This window comes from Hippopotamus amphibius, chromosome 3, assembly GCF_030028045.1.
Source record: "Hippopotamus amphibius kiboko isolate mHipAmp2 chromosome 3, mHipAmp2.hap2, whole genome shotgun sequence".
In the NCBI taxonomy this organism is placed as follows: Eukaryota; Metazoa; Chordata; class Mammalia; order Artiodactyla; family Hippopotamidae; genus Hippopotamus; species Hippopotamus amphibius.
Window position 1 is genome coordinate 122,706,504 of NC_080188.1, and position 15,770 is coordinate 122,722,273.

The 15,770-nt window shown below is 53.1% G+C and overlaps 2 protein-coding genes across 4 annotated transcripts; one reads left to right on the forward strand and one right to left on the reverse strand.

The window, feature by feature from the left end:
• The first annotated feature begins 1,241 nt into the window (after positions 1-1,241).
• Positions 1,242-9,734, forward strand: BEST1 (bestrophin 1). Of its 2 annotated transcripts, XM_057728501.1 has the most exons (10): positions 1,242-1,422; positions 2,632-2,726; positions 3,190-3,423; positions 4,193-4,347; positions 4,726-4,803; positions 5,150-5,302; positions 5,522-5,602; positions 5,894-6,045; positions 7,763-8,413; positions 9,486-9,734. In XM_057728501.1, the coding sequence occupies exons 1-10, from the start codon at positions 1,271-1,273 to the stop codon at positions 9,502-9,504; spliced, it is 1,770 nt and encodes a 589-aa protein (XP_057584484.1). In that variant the 5' UTR covers positions 1,242-1,270; the 3' UTR covers positions 9,505-9,734. The 2 variants fall into 2 exon arrangements, with proteins under 2 accessions (XP_057584484.1, XP_057584482.1); XM_057728499.1 differs by having other exon boundaries at positions 7,763-9,734.
• A 205-nt stretch (positions 9,735-9,939) lies between these two features.
• Positions 9,940-12,820, reverse strand: FTH1 (ferritin heavy chain 1). 2 transcript variants are annotated; one of them, XM_057728503.1, is made up of 4 exons: positions 12,486-12,820; positions 10,809-10,955; positions 10,377-10,502; positions 9,940-10,280 (listed from the first exon to the last, which is right to left on the reverse strand). In XM_057728503.1, exons 1-4 carry the CDS (start codon positions 12,597-12,599, stop codon positions 10,116-10,118), a joined length of 552 nt encoding a protein of 183 aa, XP_057584486.1. In that variant the 5' UTR covers positions 12,600-12,820; the 3' UTR covers positions 9,940-10,115. The 2 variants fall into 2 exon arrangements, with proteins under 2 accessions (XP_057584486.1, XP_057584485.1); XM_057728502.1 differs by lacking the exon at positions 12,486-12,820 and adding an exon at positions 11,643-11,708.
• Positions 12,821-15,770: the final 2,950 nt, after the last annotated feature.

Consider the following 15,770-nt stretch of genomic DNA (forward strand, 5'->3'; position numbering starts at 1 on the left):
CCATGGTGGAGGGGGGGGGTGCCCCCCATTCCAGCCCTGGTCTCAGCCCAACCCCCGCCCCCTGGAAGGAATTAGAGGGGCCCTGGCCAGGGCTGTGCTGCGTGCTGCTTACGGGCCGATTAGGAGGAGGGGACCACAACAAGGGCTCCTTTGTGGAGGCCCTTGGCTTAGAGGGTCAAGTGACCACTTAGCACATACGTGGGCGGTGCCAACCCCTAAGTGTGGGCAGGGGCACTAGCCACAGGACCCCAGAGAGTCCCACCAGTCCCCTGGCCAGACCTTTTGTGGGATCGCCAGACCAGCCTGGAGCCCCAACTGTGAGTAGGGGTTACCCCTCCACAGGCTGGGCTGGGGCACCAAGGGCCTTTGGGGTAGATGACTGGTCCTGAGGATGGACAGTAATGGATGCACACAGGCAGCACACATGCAGGTGTGCGGGCACCTGTGTGTCTGTGCAAAGGCCCTGAGGTGGGAATGAACTTGGGGAACAGCAGGCACAGAGACAGCCAGTGTGGCTGCATCAGAGCAGGTAGGGAGAGGATGGGGTGTCAATCATTGCTTTGGTAAATTTTTATTGAGCACCTCCTATGAGTACACAATAGGAGCTTCCATTCGCAGGAGGGAATAGGCAGTAAACAAGCAGATAGCCTGCAAAATATAATTGCAAGTATAACATAAGTGCTATGGGGAAAAATCAAGCAAGGCGAGGAGAAGAGAGGGCTGGTGGTACTAGAATGTTATTTCCAGGTAGGGTGGTTGGGGATATCCTTTCTGAGGAGGTGACCTGAAGCGGGAGTGAGCCATACAGTTAGATTAGGATGAGATCCCCCAGGAAGGAGGATCAGCAGGTAAAAAGGCCCTGGGGCCACCATTCAGTAAACATCTCCACCAGCCAGGCTCTGTTCTGGTCACTGGGGACAGGGCAGTGGCCAAGGCTGACCATGCCCCTTACCAGTTCTCACTCTGGGGGGGTTGACAGAGCTTGGGGAGCTACTGAACGTGATAGACTCAGAACACAGGAAGGAGTCCAGTATGTGGACATTTCTGTTGTTGCCTTTGTCATAGAGTTTAAGGGCACAGACTCTTCTCTGTGTCTTCTGTGCCAAGGCTATGGACAGCCCCTGAGCTCACTTCCCTGGCTTCTTGGAGGCCACCTCATGAGTCCTGGACAGACTCTGAAGAGGTCCCTGCTCCCTCCTCCTCTCCCCCATCAGTATCCCTCTCTGTCCATCAGGACCCAAGCCCACCTGCTGCAGCCCAGTGCCTGGCCATGACCGTCACCTACTCAAGCCAAGTGGCTAATGCCCGTTTAGGCTCCTTCTCCCGTCTGCTGCTGTGCTGGCGAGGCAGCATCTACAAGCTGCTCTACGGGGAGTTCCTCATCTTCCTGCTCTGCTACTACATCATCCGCTTCATTTACAGGTACAGGGGGACAAGCCAGAGCTTGGAGCTCCTGGGTGTCTCCCAGCTATCTAGGGGGCCAATGCACAGAGACCTATAAGACTGATCTGAGCTCATGGCCAAGCCCTGGGGCCTGGGGGCTGGGGAGGAGAGAAAAGGAGGCAGGCTGGGAGGACAATTCACCGCAGGTCAGAGCAGCTCAAACAGGCTTTCCTCCAACCCAGGGAGGGGTCTTGGAACTCAGGCCTTACCTGCTCCCACTCAGTCAGCCTGTTTTCCTGAATCCCACATAGTCTCACAGGCCCATATCATACTTTTTTTTTTCCCCAATAAAAATGTTTACGTAAACAATATAGGACAGATAAAACCACAGAATATATGATAGCATTTTTAACAGAAAAAGCATTAATGATGGGAATGAATTGAAAAATACCAAAAACATAAAATTCTTGAGTGCATTATGACAATATTAATAACAAAGCACATTCATTTTCTTTGGTTGTTACTAGGGCATCAATACACTTTAAAAAATTAGGCTTTATTTTTTAGAGCAGTTTTAGGTTCATAGTTTAACTGAGCAGAAGGTACAGAGAGTTCCCATATACGCCACCCCTCCCACCACACACACACAGCCTCCCCCACTATCAACATCCCCCCGCAGCATGGGACATTTGTGATAATAGATGAACCCGTGGACACAGCATTATCACCCAAAGTCCATAGTTTACATTAGGGCTCACCCTTGGTGTACACTCTGTGGGTTTGCACAAATGTGTAATGACTTGTATCCACCATTACAGTGTTGTACAGAATAATTTCATAGCTCTGTGCTCTGCTGATTCATCCCTTCCTACCAGACTTTTTTTTTTTTTTTAAAGACCAAACACTTTATTTCAACCTGCTTTTAAATGACTGTCGTTTGGATCCTTTAAAAGGATTAGCAGTGCCTAAAACTGACTCCTTCAGCAGGACCTGCCTTCCTCCACCTCAAAGAAACCTCCTGAGGGTTTCTCCTCCAGGCATGAAGCACAGGCCCCACTGGGGGTGGGAGAAAGAGGGGGATCTGGCTCAAGCCAGAGGAGAGGCTCCAGGCAGGCCAGTGAAAGGGATAGGGAGGAGGTGAGGCTGCCACTCTCCTACCCCGGGCCTGATTGGACCTGGGACCAGTCTCAGCCATCTCCTCCCAGTGTCTACACATCTTTACCCCCCACCCCACCTCACGTCCCCCAGGATGGCCCTCACGGACGAACAGCAGGTGATTTTTGAGAAGCTGACTCTGTATTGCGACAGCTACATCCAGCTCATCCCCATTTCCTTCGTGCTGGGTGAGCTACCCCTTCCGCCTGTTGGGGTCCGGTGGCTGCTCCAGGCTCCAGACAGGAGTTTATTGGGGAAGGCCAGTGGCATGTCAGTGCCTCCTGGTGGTTCAGGAAGATGGGGAGCCTGAAGCCAGAGGGACTGAAGTTAGACATTAGGAAGGATGTCCTGCTGTTAGCACTTTCTCAGGGCAGCACTGACCTTTATGGTAGTCTCTGGAGCCTTGCGCAGGAGGGGAGGGCTCTGGCGGATTTCTGGGAAAGCCAGTGGAGCCAGAGAGAGAACTCAAGGCTCTCTCGCCTTCTTGAGAGGCTCTGATGGTCTCCCCTTCCCGAGCGCCTTCCAGGAGGGTTGGTGCTGGGCGCAGCCCCATTAGAAAGATGGAGAAACCGAGGCGTCGCCCTCGCTGGGCTCTGGCCGCAGCGTGGGCCTTCGCCCCTCGCCCCCCCCACCCTGCCCCCCCCCGCCCAGGCTTCTACGTGACGCTGGTCGTGACCCGCTGGTGGAACCAGTATGAGAACCTGCCGTGGCCTGACCGCCTCATGAACCTGGTGTCGTGCTTCGTCGAGGGCAAAGACGAGCAAGGCCGACTGCTGCGGCGCACCCTCATGCGCTACGCCAACCTGGGCAACGTGCTCATCCTGCGCAGCGTCAGCGCTGCGGTCTACAAACGCTTTCCCAGCCCCCAACACCTGGTGAAAGCAGGTGGGCAGGGCAGGGCGGGGCAGGGGGCGGAGCCAGAGACTGACGGGGGCGGGGCCGGAGCCAGAGACTGACGGGGGCGGGGCCGGAGCTGGAGATGGGTGGGGTCAGAGGCCCCCGGGCTAAGGATTGGGTGGGACTAGGAGCGGGGTGGGGTCGAGACCTGGGGGGCGGGGACCTGAGTAGGGCGGGGCGGAGCGGAGCCAGGGGCCTGGAGGTGCGGAGAGGCCAGGAACTGACCCTCGGATGATGGCGCTTTGAGATAGGCCTAAGGACTGTTGGGGGATGAGGGAAAAGGGAGGGTTGAGGGCCAGAGTGGGGCTTTGGGAACTGGTGAGGAACATGGGTCTACCTCCCTCTGCCCTCCCCCTTCCTGTTCTCCGGTTTCCAGTCTGTATGTCAGCTATCTCCCTCTCTAGCCTTGACTGACCTGATCCTGGTTAATGAGACAGATCCCTCTCACGTGCTCAGCCCACAGCAGCACATAGTAGACACTCAGTGATTATTTGTTGAAAGAAAGAGGATGGCAAAGGAGCTCTTTTTGTTGTTGTCTCAGTCCCCGACGTGTGGGATCTTAGTTCCCCCACTGGGGGTCGAACCCGCTCTCCGCCTGCAGTGGAAGTGCGGTATCTTAACCACTGGACCACCAGGGAAGTCCCTACGGGCTCAGCAGGGACTTGGTCTTGAACTCTTGGCCCCACCCGGCAGGGCCTGGCCAGCTACCCCTTCTGTAGGTTCCCCTGCCCACCGTCTTCTCCACTCCACCCCTCAGGCTTTATGACCCCCTCGGAACACATGCACTTACAAAAACTGAGCTTGCCACACAACTCGTTCTGGATGCCCTGGGTGTGGTTTGCCAACCTGTCAACGAAAGCCTGGATTGGAGGTCGAATCCGGGATCCTGTCCTGCTCCAGAGCCTGCTCAACGTGAGCCCATTACACAGATGGGGAGGGTCGTACCCCACATGGAACAGGTTTCCTACAAACAGAAGGCTTGAGCCCCTGAGGGTCTTCCCAGAGCCTACCTTGGGACTGTAGGATCTTTTCCAACAGGATTCCATAGCCCAATGTAGCCCCTTTCCGATGTCCCCTCCCCTCCCCTCTCTAAAATGAACCTCTGAGATCCTAGTTCCGTTCTGATAGTTGAGGCGGTTGAGGCACAGAGGGGTTAAGTGAGCTGTCCATGACCACACAGCCCGGGCTGGACCATAAGCACCAGACCCTTGTATCTGGGGAAGAGTTTGGGGGTGAGCCTGGGAGAGCGGGTGGTGGTCAAAACCCCAACCCTCCCTCCTGCCCCCCTAGGAAATGAACACCTTGCGTACTCAGTGTGGACAGCTGTATGCCTACGACTGGATCAGTATCCCACTGGTGTACACTCAGGTGAGGACTAGGTTGGTGAAGCTGCCCCTTTGGGAAACTGAGGAGGACCCAGGAAGCAGCCTATGATGGGAAGGGCTCACTTAGAGGCTGAAGAAGAGGCTCACCCTGGGAGTCAGGTCTGGACTTTGCAGGTTCTCTTTAGTGCCAAGTTCAAAGAGTCCAGGTCCCTGCCCGGTCCAGACGGTGGAGCAGTGTCATCATCCCCATTTTAAAAAGGAGACCACTGAGACCCAAAGTCACATGAGTGTGCACGTCAGAGCAAGGCCTGTCCTCCCAGCCTAGGGAGCTTCCTGACCTCATGGTCCCCACCCAGCCCATTTCTGCCACCACCTCCTTTTCCTCCCAGGTGGTGACCGTGGCAGTATACAGCTTCTTCCTGGCTTGCCTGCTTGGGCGGCAGTTTCTGAACCCAGCCAAGGCCTACCCCGGCCACGAGATGGACCTCGTTGTACCCCTCTTCACATTCCTGCAGTTCTTCTTCTACGCTGGCTGGCTGAAGGTGAGCCTCCCTGGGACAAGGCTGACTGTGGTCCAGGGGGTCATGGCCAGCCAGGAGGGGAGGGTCCCTACGTAGTGGCTTCGGAGACAGTGGTCAGGCAGAAAGGGCACCACTGAGGGAGGTGGAGGGGTGGACATGGCAGGAGGCAAGATTTAAGGGTGGACGCAAGGCTGCAAGGGGTTCCACCCGAGAATTTCCAGAGTCTCACCTACCCCCAAGGTGGCAGAGCAGCTCATCAACCCGTTTGGAGAGGATGATGATGATTTTGAGACCAACTGGATTGTCGACAGGAGTTTGCAGGTATGCAGGAAGGAAGAGAGCTTGTCCCATGGCCCCTCCCCAAACTGGACCCAGGGAGGGGACCCCACAGTTCTGTAGGGAGGCCTCACAGTAAACTGTCCCCCAACCATTTACTCACAGGATTCTCAGCCTCACTTTTGAGGCTACAAGGCAGCGTCAGTCTCTCCATTTCACAGGAAGAACCTGAGGCCCAGAGAGAGAGAAGTGACCTCTCCAAGTCAACTGACAAATTCCTGTGCCTGCTTGGGCTGACCTTTCTGATGGACTTCTCCTTCTGTCCCTGATGACCAGGTGTCCCTGTTGGCTGTAGATGAGATGCACCAGGACCTGCCACCGATGGAGCGAGATATGTACTGGAATGAGCCAGAACCACATCCCCCCTACACGGCCGCTTCTGCCCAGTCTCGCCGGCCCTCCTTTTTTGGCTCCACCTTCAACATCAGGTGGGAGGTGCCAGGGAACCACTCAGTGGGTAGAAAACCCCAAATGCAAGGGCCTAAGAACTTAGAATAGCATTAGTTAATGTATATTGGGTGCCTACTAAATGCTGGGCATTGTACTAAGCTCTTTACATATATTAGCTATTTTTTATTTTCATTCCAGTAACCTTGGTTTGTTATCTCCAGTTTTCAGATGATTAAGTCCAGATTCAGAGAGATTAAGTCAGCTGCCCAACCCAAGGTCATATAGCTAGCAAGCAGCACAGGTGGGCCAGGTATGTCTGGTTCCAACTCCACACCCTTAACCCTTACCTTGTGCTGTGTAAGGACTCTTAAAGCTATAAGGGCCCTTAGGTACCTCCAATCTAAGCCCCATGTCCAGAGTTGGAAACTGAGGTTCAGAGACAGAAGGGACTTACTCAAGGGCAGTCAGTGATTAGTGATGCAGCTGGGATGTCAGGGCCTGGTTAGAACTATGTTTTCTAAGCTGGGGTGTTTGGATGGGGAGTGGGAGCGGGGTTCCCTGGGCAAGGAAGCAAGCAAGAGGCTGGGTCATCACAGGTACCTTCTGAGTAGACGTCTTGCTAACAGAGTATGGGCCTCAGGTCACCCACAGCAGCCATATTTTCCCCCACATGGGTCCTCTTTCCCTGATTTGGTTAGAATCCCTTTTGAGCGATAGCTGGGCCACAGTGGGCTGAAGGGGCGCCCCAGACAGCTGTCTTTCCCAGGATGACAGAGTAGAGAGGACTTTGGAGAGTTTGCTGCACCTCAGGGTCCGTTCCATCAAGGTTTTCTTCCACAGTAGTAAAAACACTGTTCTGTCTTTAAGAACTGAATATCCGATTAAGCTGTAATTAGAATCAGCTAGAGTCTCTAGTTGGTGTGAGGAAGGTTTGGATGAGGGATCAAATGATCAAGGATGGAGGCTTGCTTAGGTCAGAAATATTGCTGGAGGTTGCCTCTGTGTTCTCCATGGTTCGTAGTCCAGCAGCTGGGGAGGATGGATAACAGAGAATAGTAACACACAGACTTTGCCTCCAAGAAACATACAGTTTAGGGAGGGAGTTCAAACCCAGGGCCCAGACTCTGGATACAAGGTACAAAGTACTGGATGCCTGGGAAAGGGACTGAGTACAGAACAGAGATCACCTTTGGTCGCCTGAGGGGTGGCCTCCAGCTGGACCTGGAGCTGGGCCTTGGAGCAGGGGGAGAATTTGGACATGGGCAAAGGCGGCCACATTCAGGGGTGGGTAGGCTTTCTCTTGCAGATTAAAGGCTTTGGGGTCCCAGGAAGCCAGACTTCTCTCCAGGGGGATGCTGCTCCCCCGTTGGAACCACAAATGCCCAGCTTACCCAGAGTCACTCCTGGGCCTCACGTGACCATCTATACCTGGGGAAGAGTAGTTCAGATTGCCTGGAGTGAGGGGTGTTAAAGGGAATATGTGGGTGCTGAAGAGGAGGCCCTTAAATACCAGGTTAGGGAGTTTGGTTGTTCACATGGGCAAGAGGGAGCCACAGAACAGTGAGGTGAACTCGGCCAGGAGGGATTAATTGAGAGGTACAGGGTAGATCAGCAGAGAGGTGACTCCAAGGTGAGGTGAGGAAGACTGTGTGTCCTAGGCCTTAGGCCAGAGGGAGGGAGAAGGGGGGGCAAAGGAGAAGTCAAGTCAGGCTTCGGGCCATTGCCCACTAACCCGAGTCTCCTGTTTCTTTCCAGTCTGGGTAAGGAAGATATGGAGTTTCAGCCAGATCTGGAGGAGGAGGAGGAGGAGGGGGAAAGTCCTCACGCTGGCATCATTGGCCGTTTCCTAGGGCTGCAATCCAATGACCGCCAGCCCCCCAGGACAAACTCAAAGACCAAACTACTGCGGCCCAAGAAAGAAGCCCTTTCCCACGAGGGCCAGCCCAAGAACCTCAGGGGGGCCAGACAGGACACTAGCGACCAGGAAGACAGCAAGGCCTGGAAAGGGGAGGATGCCTTCCAGTCCACTGTGCTATACGGAAGGTCAGGCTACCACAGTGCCCCACAGACACCCCTCAGCCACACCCCGATGGTCTTCCCACTTGGACAGTCAGCACCCTCAAGTCTCCGCAGAGTCTCAGGCATGGATGACACTTGCAAAGACCAAAGCCTTCAGCCTGCAACTCCCAGGTCCAAGAAGAGTTTTGAATTGCTCCCAGAGAGTGCCGGGGCCTCAACAGAGCACCCGGAATTGAGTCACATGAGGAGAAAAACTGTTGAGTTTAACCTGACGGACATGTCAGGGGACCCTGAACATCTCAGAGAACCGCATTTGGGACAGTCGACAAGCAACTTACACACTATTCTCAAAGATCACGGAGATCCCTATTGGGCCTTGGAAAACAGGTCTGTCCTCTACTCAAACCAGGGTCACTGAACCCCCCCCCTCCGTCCCCCCAGCGGTGGCCCCCACCAGCTTCCCTTGCTCTGAAGCCCACTCTTCTTCCACAATTCTCTGTTCCTATGGCTGCCAGGGAATGCTGGCCTTATGCCCAGCACTGGCTTGGGGCACACACCTGGCCACCACAGCAGGGGCCCTAGAGAAGGGTTGGCGACTTTTGCTTATTTTGCGCAAGAGTCTGACATCACCAAAACTTCTCTGGGGCCCAGGTATAGGAAGATGAGGTCACACTGACAGGAATGACACCAAAGGGCCACCAGGCCAGGCTTAGGTGGGCAGATGTTACCAGTGGACCCGGCTCACTTTAAGCAGGGGTGGCAGACATAAAAACACGGGTAGAACTCAGGGTTCTAGGCTGTAGCGCAAGAACTCAATTTACTGCCCAGGCTTAGCTGAGAGGTCGCATGTGAGCAATCCCCCCTAACCACTAATGGTCCTGATGCCCTCCTGGAAAGGGTGCCACACGCCTGAGAACTGGCAGATGATAAGATAGGAGCATCCAGGTTCCCTGGGGGATCTTACTGCTTTGGGGACCTCACCAAAAGGCTTCTGAATTTAAATGAGCTCTTCATGCTTCTTTGAAGTCAACCTAAAGCTATCACATTACCACTAGATATTTCCTCTTATTGGAGATTTCCTGGACCCTCACTCACCCAATTAGATCCACCCTACCCCACCCCCAATCACGATGTGAGAGGGAAGTGTAACTTCCCATTTCTAGATTCTCAAGCAGTTATTCTGAGGTCAGAATACATAGCTTTGTGTTGCAAACAGAAAAGGCCTACCACCTGTCATACTTCTAGGGCTAGACTGAAACTTTTGCAAGTCACTGTGGCTGGTTAAGGAAAGGATGTTAATGCAGTTGGTTAGCAAGGACCCAGACGGCTCTGTCTTCTAACTCTACTCACTTGTTAATATTATGGATGTCTCAACCTTTGCCCTCCTACTGCAGCTATTTTCCTACTGAAATGAAGGTATCTTTCCATTCTCATGTAAACTTTCTCAAATTCTCACTAGGGATGAAGCACATTCCTAGCCTGTTTCCCAAGGGGGATGCTTCACTGGCCTGGTCCTACCTGCGTGTACACCAGCAGGACACTGATCCAGTCATAGCCATATAGCTGTCCACACTGAAGAATATGCTCCTGTGACAGCCTGAACTAAATGGTTAGCTTGATGGATAACAAAAATCAGTAGTTTCAAGTCTACTTTAAGCCTTAAAATGCTTTTTGTACATATAAATTGTGAAAGCCAGAAATGCTGGAAACAAATAAAACACCTAATTCAGAATCAGGAGTCCTTAAGTCCTGTCTGACTTCAATATGCCCAAGGTTGGTATCGTTCCCAAACTAAGGAACTTAATAGATACAAATCCTCCTAAGCGTTTCACTTTGATTAGTGTGACTGAACCATGGTGGCACTTACAAGTTTACTAAAGATGGCCTAGATACATTTCTAGCCCATCCCAAGAACTCAAAGACAACAGCTGGGTACCAAATTACTTTATTTGAAGGAATGGTACTAAGGAAAGAACTTGTAGATGTTTTGGTACAACTTATAGAAAAGGTAAAGGTAACCCAAACATGCATGCAGTGCCTTGGTGACCAGGGAAGTCACCCCTGTGGCTACAGGAAGCCAGCCTAAGGCTTAGCTCTCGCTATCACTGCTTCCCAGGGTGTGCTTGTCAAAGAGATACTCTGCCATGCCAGATCCGGGGGCCCCCATCTTGCGCAAGTTGGTTACGTGGTCACCCAATTCTTTGATGGATTTCACCTGCTCATTCAGGTAATGAGTCTCGATGAAGTCACACAACTAGAAAAGAGAATGGGGAAGAAAGTTATTGGTAAGCTTCCCCAGCCCCTCAGGCAAATGATCTCCTCCATTTACTCCCGGGTTGCCAATACTTACATGGGGGTCATTTTTGTCAGTGGCCAGTTTGTGCAGTTCCAGTAGTGCCTGATTCACATTTTTTTCCAAGTGTAGCGCACATTCCATTGCGTTCAGCCCATTCTCCCAGTCGTCACGGTCTGGTTTCTGAATAAGGAGGTTAGGTCAGTGCATCTGCAACCTCTACCACTCAAACCACAAGTCAGCAAGCATCTAATATGGAACAACCTGCACTTGGCAAAAGGAACAGCCAAGTTCCCCCAACAACCGTTTCCAAGTTAATATCCTTGCCCATTACCACCTGCCCACTTTTGCTTAGGTGATAGGCCTGAAAAATGACAAAAGACAAAAGCCCAATGTATCCCCATCTAACAAGTGCAACTGCTGGGCTCAGTGATTTCTGACACCCAAGGGCTGCCAGACAGATGTGACACCCTAGGATCTTCTGTTCACCTTGATATCCTGAAGGAAGATTCGGCCACCCCGCTGGTTCTGCAGCTTCATCAGCTTCTCAGCATGTTCCCTTTCTTCATGAGATTGGTGAAGAAAGTATTTGGCAAAGTTCTTCAAAGCCACATCATCGCGGTCAAAATAGTATGACTGAAAGCAGAATATGAACACGTTAGGAATTCCCCAAGGAAGGCAGGCTGCTGGCCAAGGCTTCCTTTCTCAAAGCCCAACAAGAAAGGGTCTGAGCCTAAGGAGACTAGAGTAGGGTGTGGTCCTGGATTGAACACAACAGTAATTAGTTTTTACTGTGAAACATGAAAATGAAACTTGGCCTGTGACATTAAAAGTATGCTACAAGGAACCTTTAGAATATCATGGGAATTGGCTCCACCATGGAACGTCTTAAAGGTCTGTATTAGTGCAAAGTAAAGTTCTTACAGCCCGTGTCAAATTTGGTTGAAGAGACGCTGGAGTACTTACCCCGCACTATTAGTGCCTTCTCCCCCTCCTCCCCGAGTAATCCATGTTAAAACATGAGCTGCCAGCTTACAGCAGGCTGATGGATCTCTAACATTAACCCACCAGGCAAGGTGAGAGTTGTGGGCAATACTACCGTATGTGAATATAATACCAATAGAAAGCAAAAATTTGATTCCGTTTTACACCCTCGCTGTATTCAGGTGTTCCTGAAATGGAATGACAGCCATAGAAATCCAGGCCTGTTCCAAACCCACCTGGAACATGTCTATTCTTGCCTTACCCAACGGCCGTAAGACAATTCTAACTAGAACTCCTACCACAGCGCTTAAAAGCAAGATTTTGGAAAACCGATCCCACCGATTTCTGCATGGAAAATGTATCGGCCCCGTAACTGCTGGTGGACTTCATCCAAGAACTAAGGATTCAATTACGCCACAACCCTCAGACACACAAAAAAAGATCAAGAATTAAGCACTCGGGAGCAAGGACGGGTGACTTGGACAGCTCCGTGTCGGCCGAAGGGGAGATTTGTAGAGACAGGCTTCAATTCAAGTGGGACTTAGAGATAAGCAGAGCGGAGAGGTGGAGACGGCTGTTCGGCCTACAAGAGATAAACCACTTCGCACCAGTCCCCGTAGGTGGACACCATTACCCGGCAGGCTCCGCCGTACTCCGGGGGATGGGAGCTGGACCTCCTCAGCTCCACCCCCCGGCCCCCAGGATCACGTGATCGAATGGAGACGAAGGGATGTAACTGCTAAAAGTCCACGTCCTTAACTGCAGGGTCGTACTGTTGGCAAGTGCGGCAACCCCCCGGAGAAAACTCAGTTCTCTTTAATTTAAATAAACTGGGGTGCGCAGAGGCGGCCCTGGCCGACGAGAGGGCACTCCCCGGGGACAACGGCTTAGAATTTCTGCGCAGAAGCCCTGAGAGACCTCGAGCAGCCTCCATTTTCCAGAAGAGCAGAGGAAAGAGGGAGGAGGGAAGAGGGAGGAGGGAGGCGGGAGGGAAGAGGGAGGAGGGAGGCGGGAGGGAAGAGGGAGGAGGGAGGCGGGAGGGAAGAGGGAGGAGGGAGGCGGGAGGGAAGAGGGAGGAGGGAGGCGGGAGGGAAGAGGGAGGAGGGAGGCGGGAGGGAAGAGGATCCGCCCGGTGGCCACACCCCCCCGCCCCGTCGCCCCGGAGGCCGCGCCCGCGCTCACCATGGACAGGTAGACGTAGGAGGCATAGAGCTCCAGGTTGATCTGGCGGTTGATGGCGGCCTCCGAGTCCTGGTGGTAGTTCTGGCGCACCTGCGAGGGGGACGCGGTCGTCATGGCGGGCGGCTGAGAAAAGGCGGCGGCGGCGGCTGCGCGGCGCTGGAGCGGCGGCGGGGACCTTGGGTGGTCGGAGGGCGCTGTGAGGTGAGGTGGTGGCAAGGGCTGGCTCTGAGCGGCCGGCCGGAGAAAGGAGGGGGGAGGACGAGCGCCGGGTTCCGTCCAAGCACTGTTGAAGCAGGAAACCGCGACGACTCTCCGCGAAGACTGTGGCGCAGGTGGCCGTCGCCCGGCTCTTATAGCGGCAACGGGCGTTGGACCCACCGCGGCCAATCACACCGCCCGCCCGCCGAGCCGAGCCCCGCCCCGCCCCTTCCGGTGTTCGCGCGGCACCGCCTCTCTGGGGGGAGGGGAGGGGAGGGGAGAGAGGAGGAAGGGTGGCGGGGCCTGGCTGGCCTGGGGGCGGCGGCTTGTTCCGTGGAACTGGGGGCGCGTTTCATGGGGTTGCAGAAAAGAGCTGACCCGGGGCAGGAAGCCCAGATCGGATCCCTGACCCCGGTGGCGTCCTGGGTCTTGGAACCGACGGGAAGCTGCCCCGGCCTTGGGGGCGTCGGGGCGATTTCGAGGCCCCAAAGAGCACCCCGAGAAGATTCTTGGCCAAGGGCACGTTAAAAATCCGAGCGGTAGAACCGCAGTTGCTGCACCCCGAGGTGATTACCTCGTGATGCAAATAGGAAAACCGCAGGGTGAACGTGGGTCCTAGGAAGCCGAGTGAGTCAGAGGTCGGGCTGGGAAAGGGCTCGCTTTCCCTTCCTCAAAGCCTGGAAAGGGACCGAATGCAGGCGGGGTGGGGCCCGCGGCCCGTTGCGGGTCGCCCCCCTCTTCGGCTCCCAGCGACCCCGTCCGCCTTTTGCTGAAAGCAAACATGGCTCCTTGTGCATCTGATATAACAAAGGCTGGGCGGGCCGTGTTTCCCGAGAGACAGACGGCGGAGACCGCCTTCCCGAGGGAACCGTGGGGATGAGCCACCGAGTTGTGAGAAAATCGCCGGTAGCTTAAAACTCAGACACAGGGGGGTTGGAAAAGAGGGAAGAAGCAGCTTGGATATAGAAAGGGTGCTGCGAAGCCATTTTGAAAAGGCCTCTTTTATGGGCCCTAGTCCCAGGAGCCTCAGGCTTAGGAGGCCCTACAGGGAGCTACCCCCGGGGTTGTCCTTGGAGAGAGGCTGATGGCACTGACCTAACGTGCGTGACAGATGCCAGGGACCCTAGGGGGGCGGGAGGGGGGGCAGGCAGGGGCACCGCGTGTGGTTTGCAGCTGTGTCCCCAGCACTCAGTGGGTGTGAATCCGTGGATGGCAGAACGCGAGCTAGGCCAAGCTCCTGCTCTCCAGTGGGCTCTCCCCAGGGTCACTGTTCTTAGCCAGGTTCTTCAGCACATGGGTGGGAGACCTACCCAAGAACCTTTTCAGGGTGTTCACAAACGTGCAACTGGAACCTGCACTTCCAAACCTTTAAAAAACTTTTTTTTAAATTTCAATGAAAAAAAGACAACAATAAAAAGAATGTGTATCTCCGTATAATTGAATGACTTTGTTATACAGCAGAAATTAACACGTAAATCAACTATATTTCGATTGGAAAAACTTGAAACAAGGAACTTTCCAGAAATACTCAGTTACTGATGGAATGATGGCGGGTTTCTCTTTCTTGCGTCTTTATTCATTTCAAAATGAGCATACGTTACTTTCAGGAAAAAGAAATTTTAATGGACTAGAGCTACGGACAATAAAGTGAGCAGAAGGATGGTGGGAGAATACAGAGAAGAGGTGCCTTACCCAGTTTGCGATAGAAACCCTAAGAAAGTGACACTTGAGCTAAGTCTGAAGGAAAAGTAAAAAGGAAGGTGAAAGGGAGGAGGAGACGGGGAGGGAATTGCAAGCAGAGAGAGCAGCATACGCAAAGGTATAAGGTGTGGAAATGCATGGCCTGTCCAAGGCACCTTAAGAAAATGTGTTGGCCTCAAAGTGGAGTCCATGTTTGGGAAGGCTGGAGCGGGCAATGTCAGGAAGGGTTGTGTGTTGTAAAAAGGGGTTAAATCTTATCCTGGAGTGCCGAGACCAGCTCGGCGACTCTAGGTGAGTGATGGGTGCCGCAAGCTTGAAGAAGACACAGACACAGACTGAAGAGAAAAGTGGGATGGGGGGGGGGGCTCAAGATCTCGAGGATCAAGAGCCCTGCTGACTCATCCCACGTTGCTTTTATTGAGTTCCTCCGCTAACATTCTCAGGTTACACCCATAAACAATCAAAGGCCTCACATGACTGAGGCAATTATCTTTGTTTGCTTCCTGGGTCCAAGTTGAGCAGGTGTGGATTTGAGCTGGGCCTGGAGAGCAAAACAGCCCTGGGGGCAGGAGACCTCTCTCAGATATTGGGGGTCTGTGCCCCACCCCTGTTGGCCCCTCTGCGACTGTGCCTGTCTTAGGTTGTTCCTCCCTTGAGGAATCTTACCCGTCTCTGGCTAACCAGCCATCCTCCAGGGCCAACCAGGGTGATATAAGGAAGGCTCTATGCACCACCCCTGTTGGCCCCTCTGCGGCTGTGCCTGTCTTAGGTTGTTCCTCCCTTGAGGAATCTTACCCGTCTCTGGCTAACCAGTCATCCTCCAGGGCCAAACAGGGTGATATTAGTCTCCATGCCCCGCACCCTTAGCTCCTCCACTGCTCAAGCAGGACATTCTGAATCCCATCGCTCGGCCCACATACTTTAACATTTTCAAGGTTTCAGAAAGGTTCCCGAATGTCTTCCCACACTGGAGGACATGGAGACACCAAAGGATTTCTAGCTAGAAAAATACCACGTTAGTTTTGTTTTTTAGAAATCTTACACCCAATCCACAGAAAAAACTATTAGGAGAAGAGTATGGCTAAGTTACCAGATGCAAAGTTTTCCTATGTGTCAGTAACCACCAGTTAGAAAACGTAATGAAAGAAAAAATTCATTTACATTGGCAACAAAAGCTTAAAGTACCTAGGAATAAAGTTAACAAATGGGTGAAGAAAATTATAAATGTTTACTGCTGGACGGAAAAGAAAACTTGCATTAATGAAGAGACACTGTGTTTCCAGATAGCCAAACTCAGTTTTGTAAAGATGTCAGTTCTCTCCAAATAAACCTACACATTCAGTGCAATTTCTTTTAAACTCAGTGGTCTTTTGGAACCTTGACAAA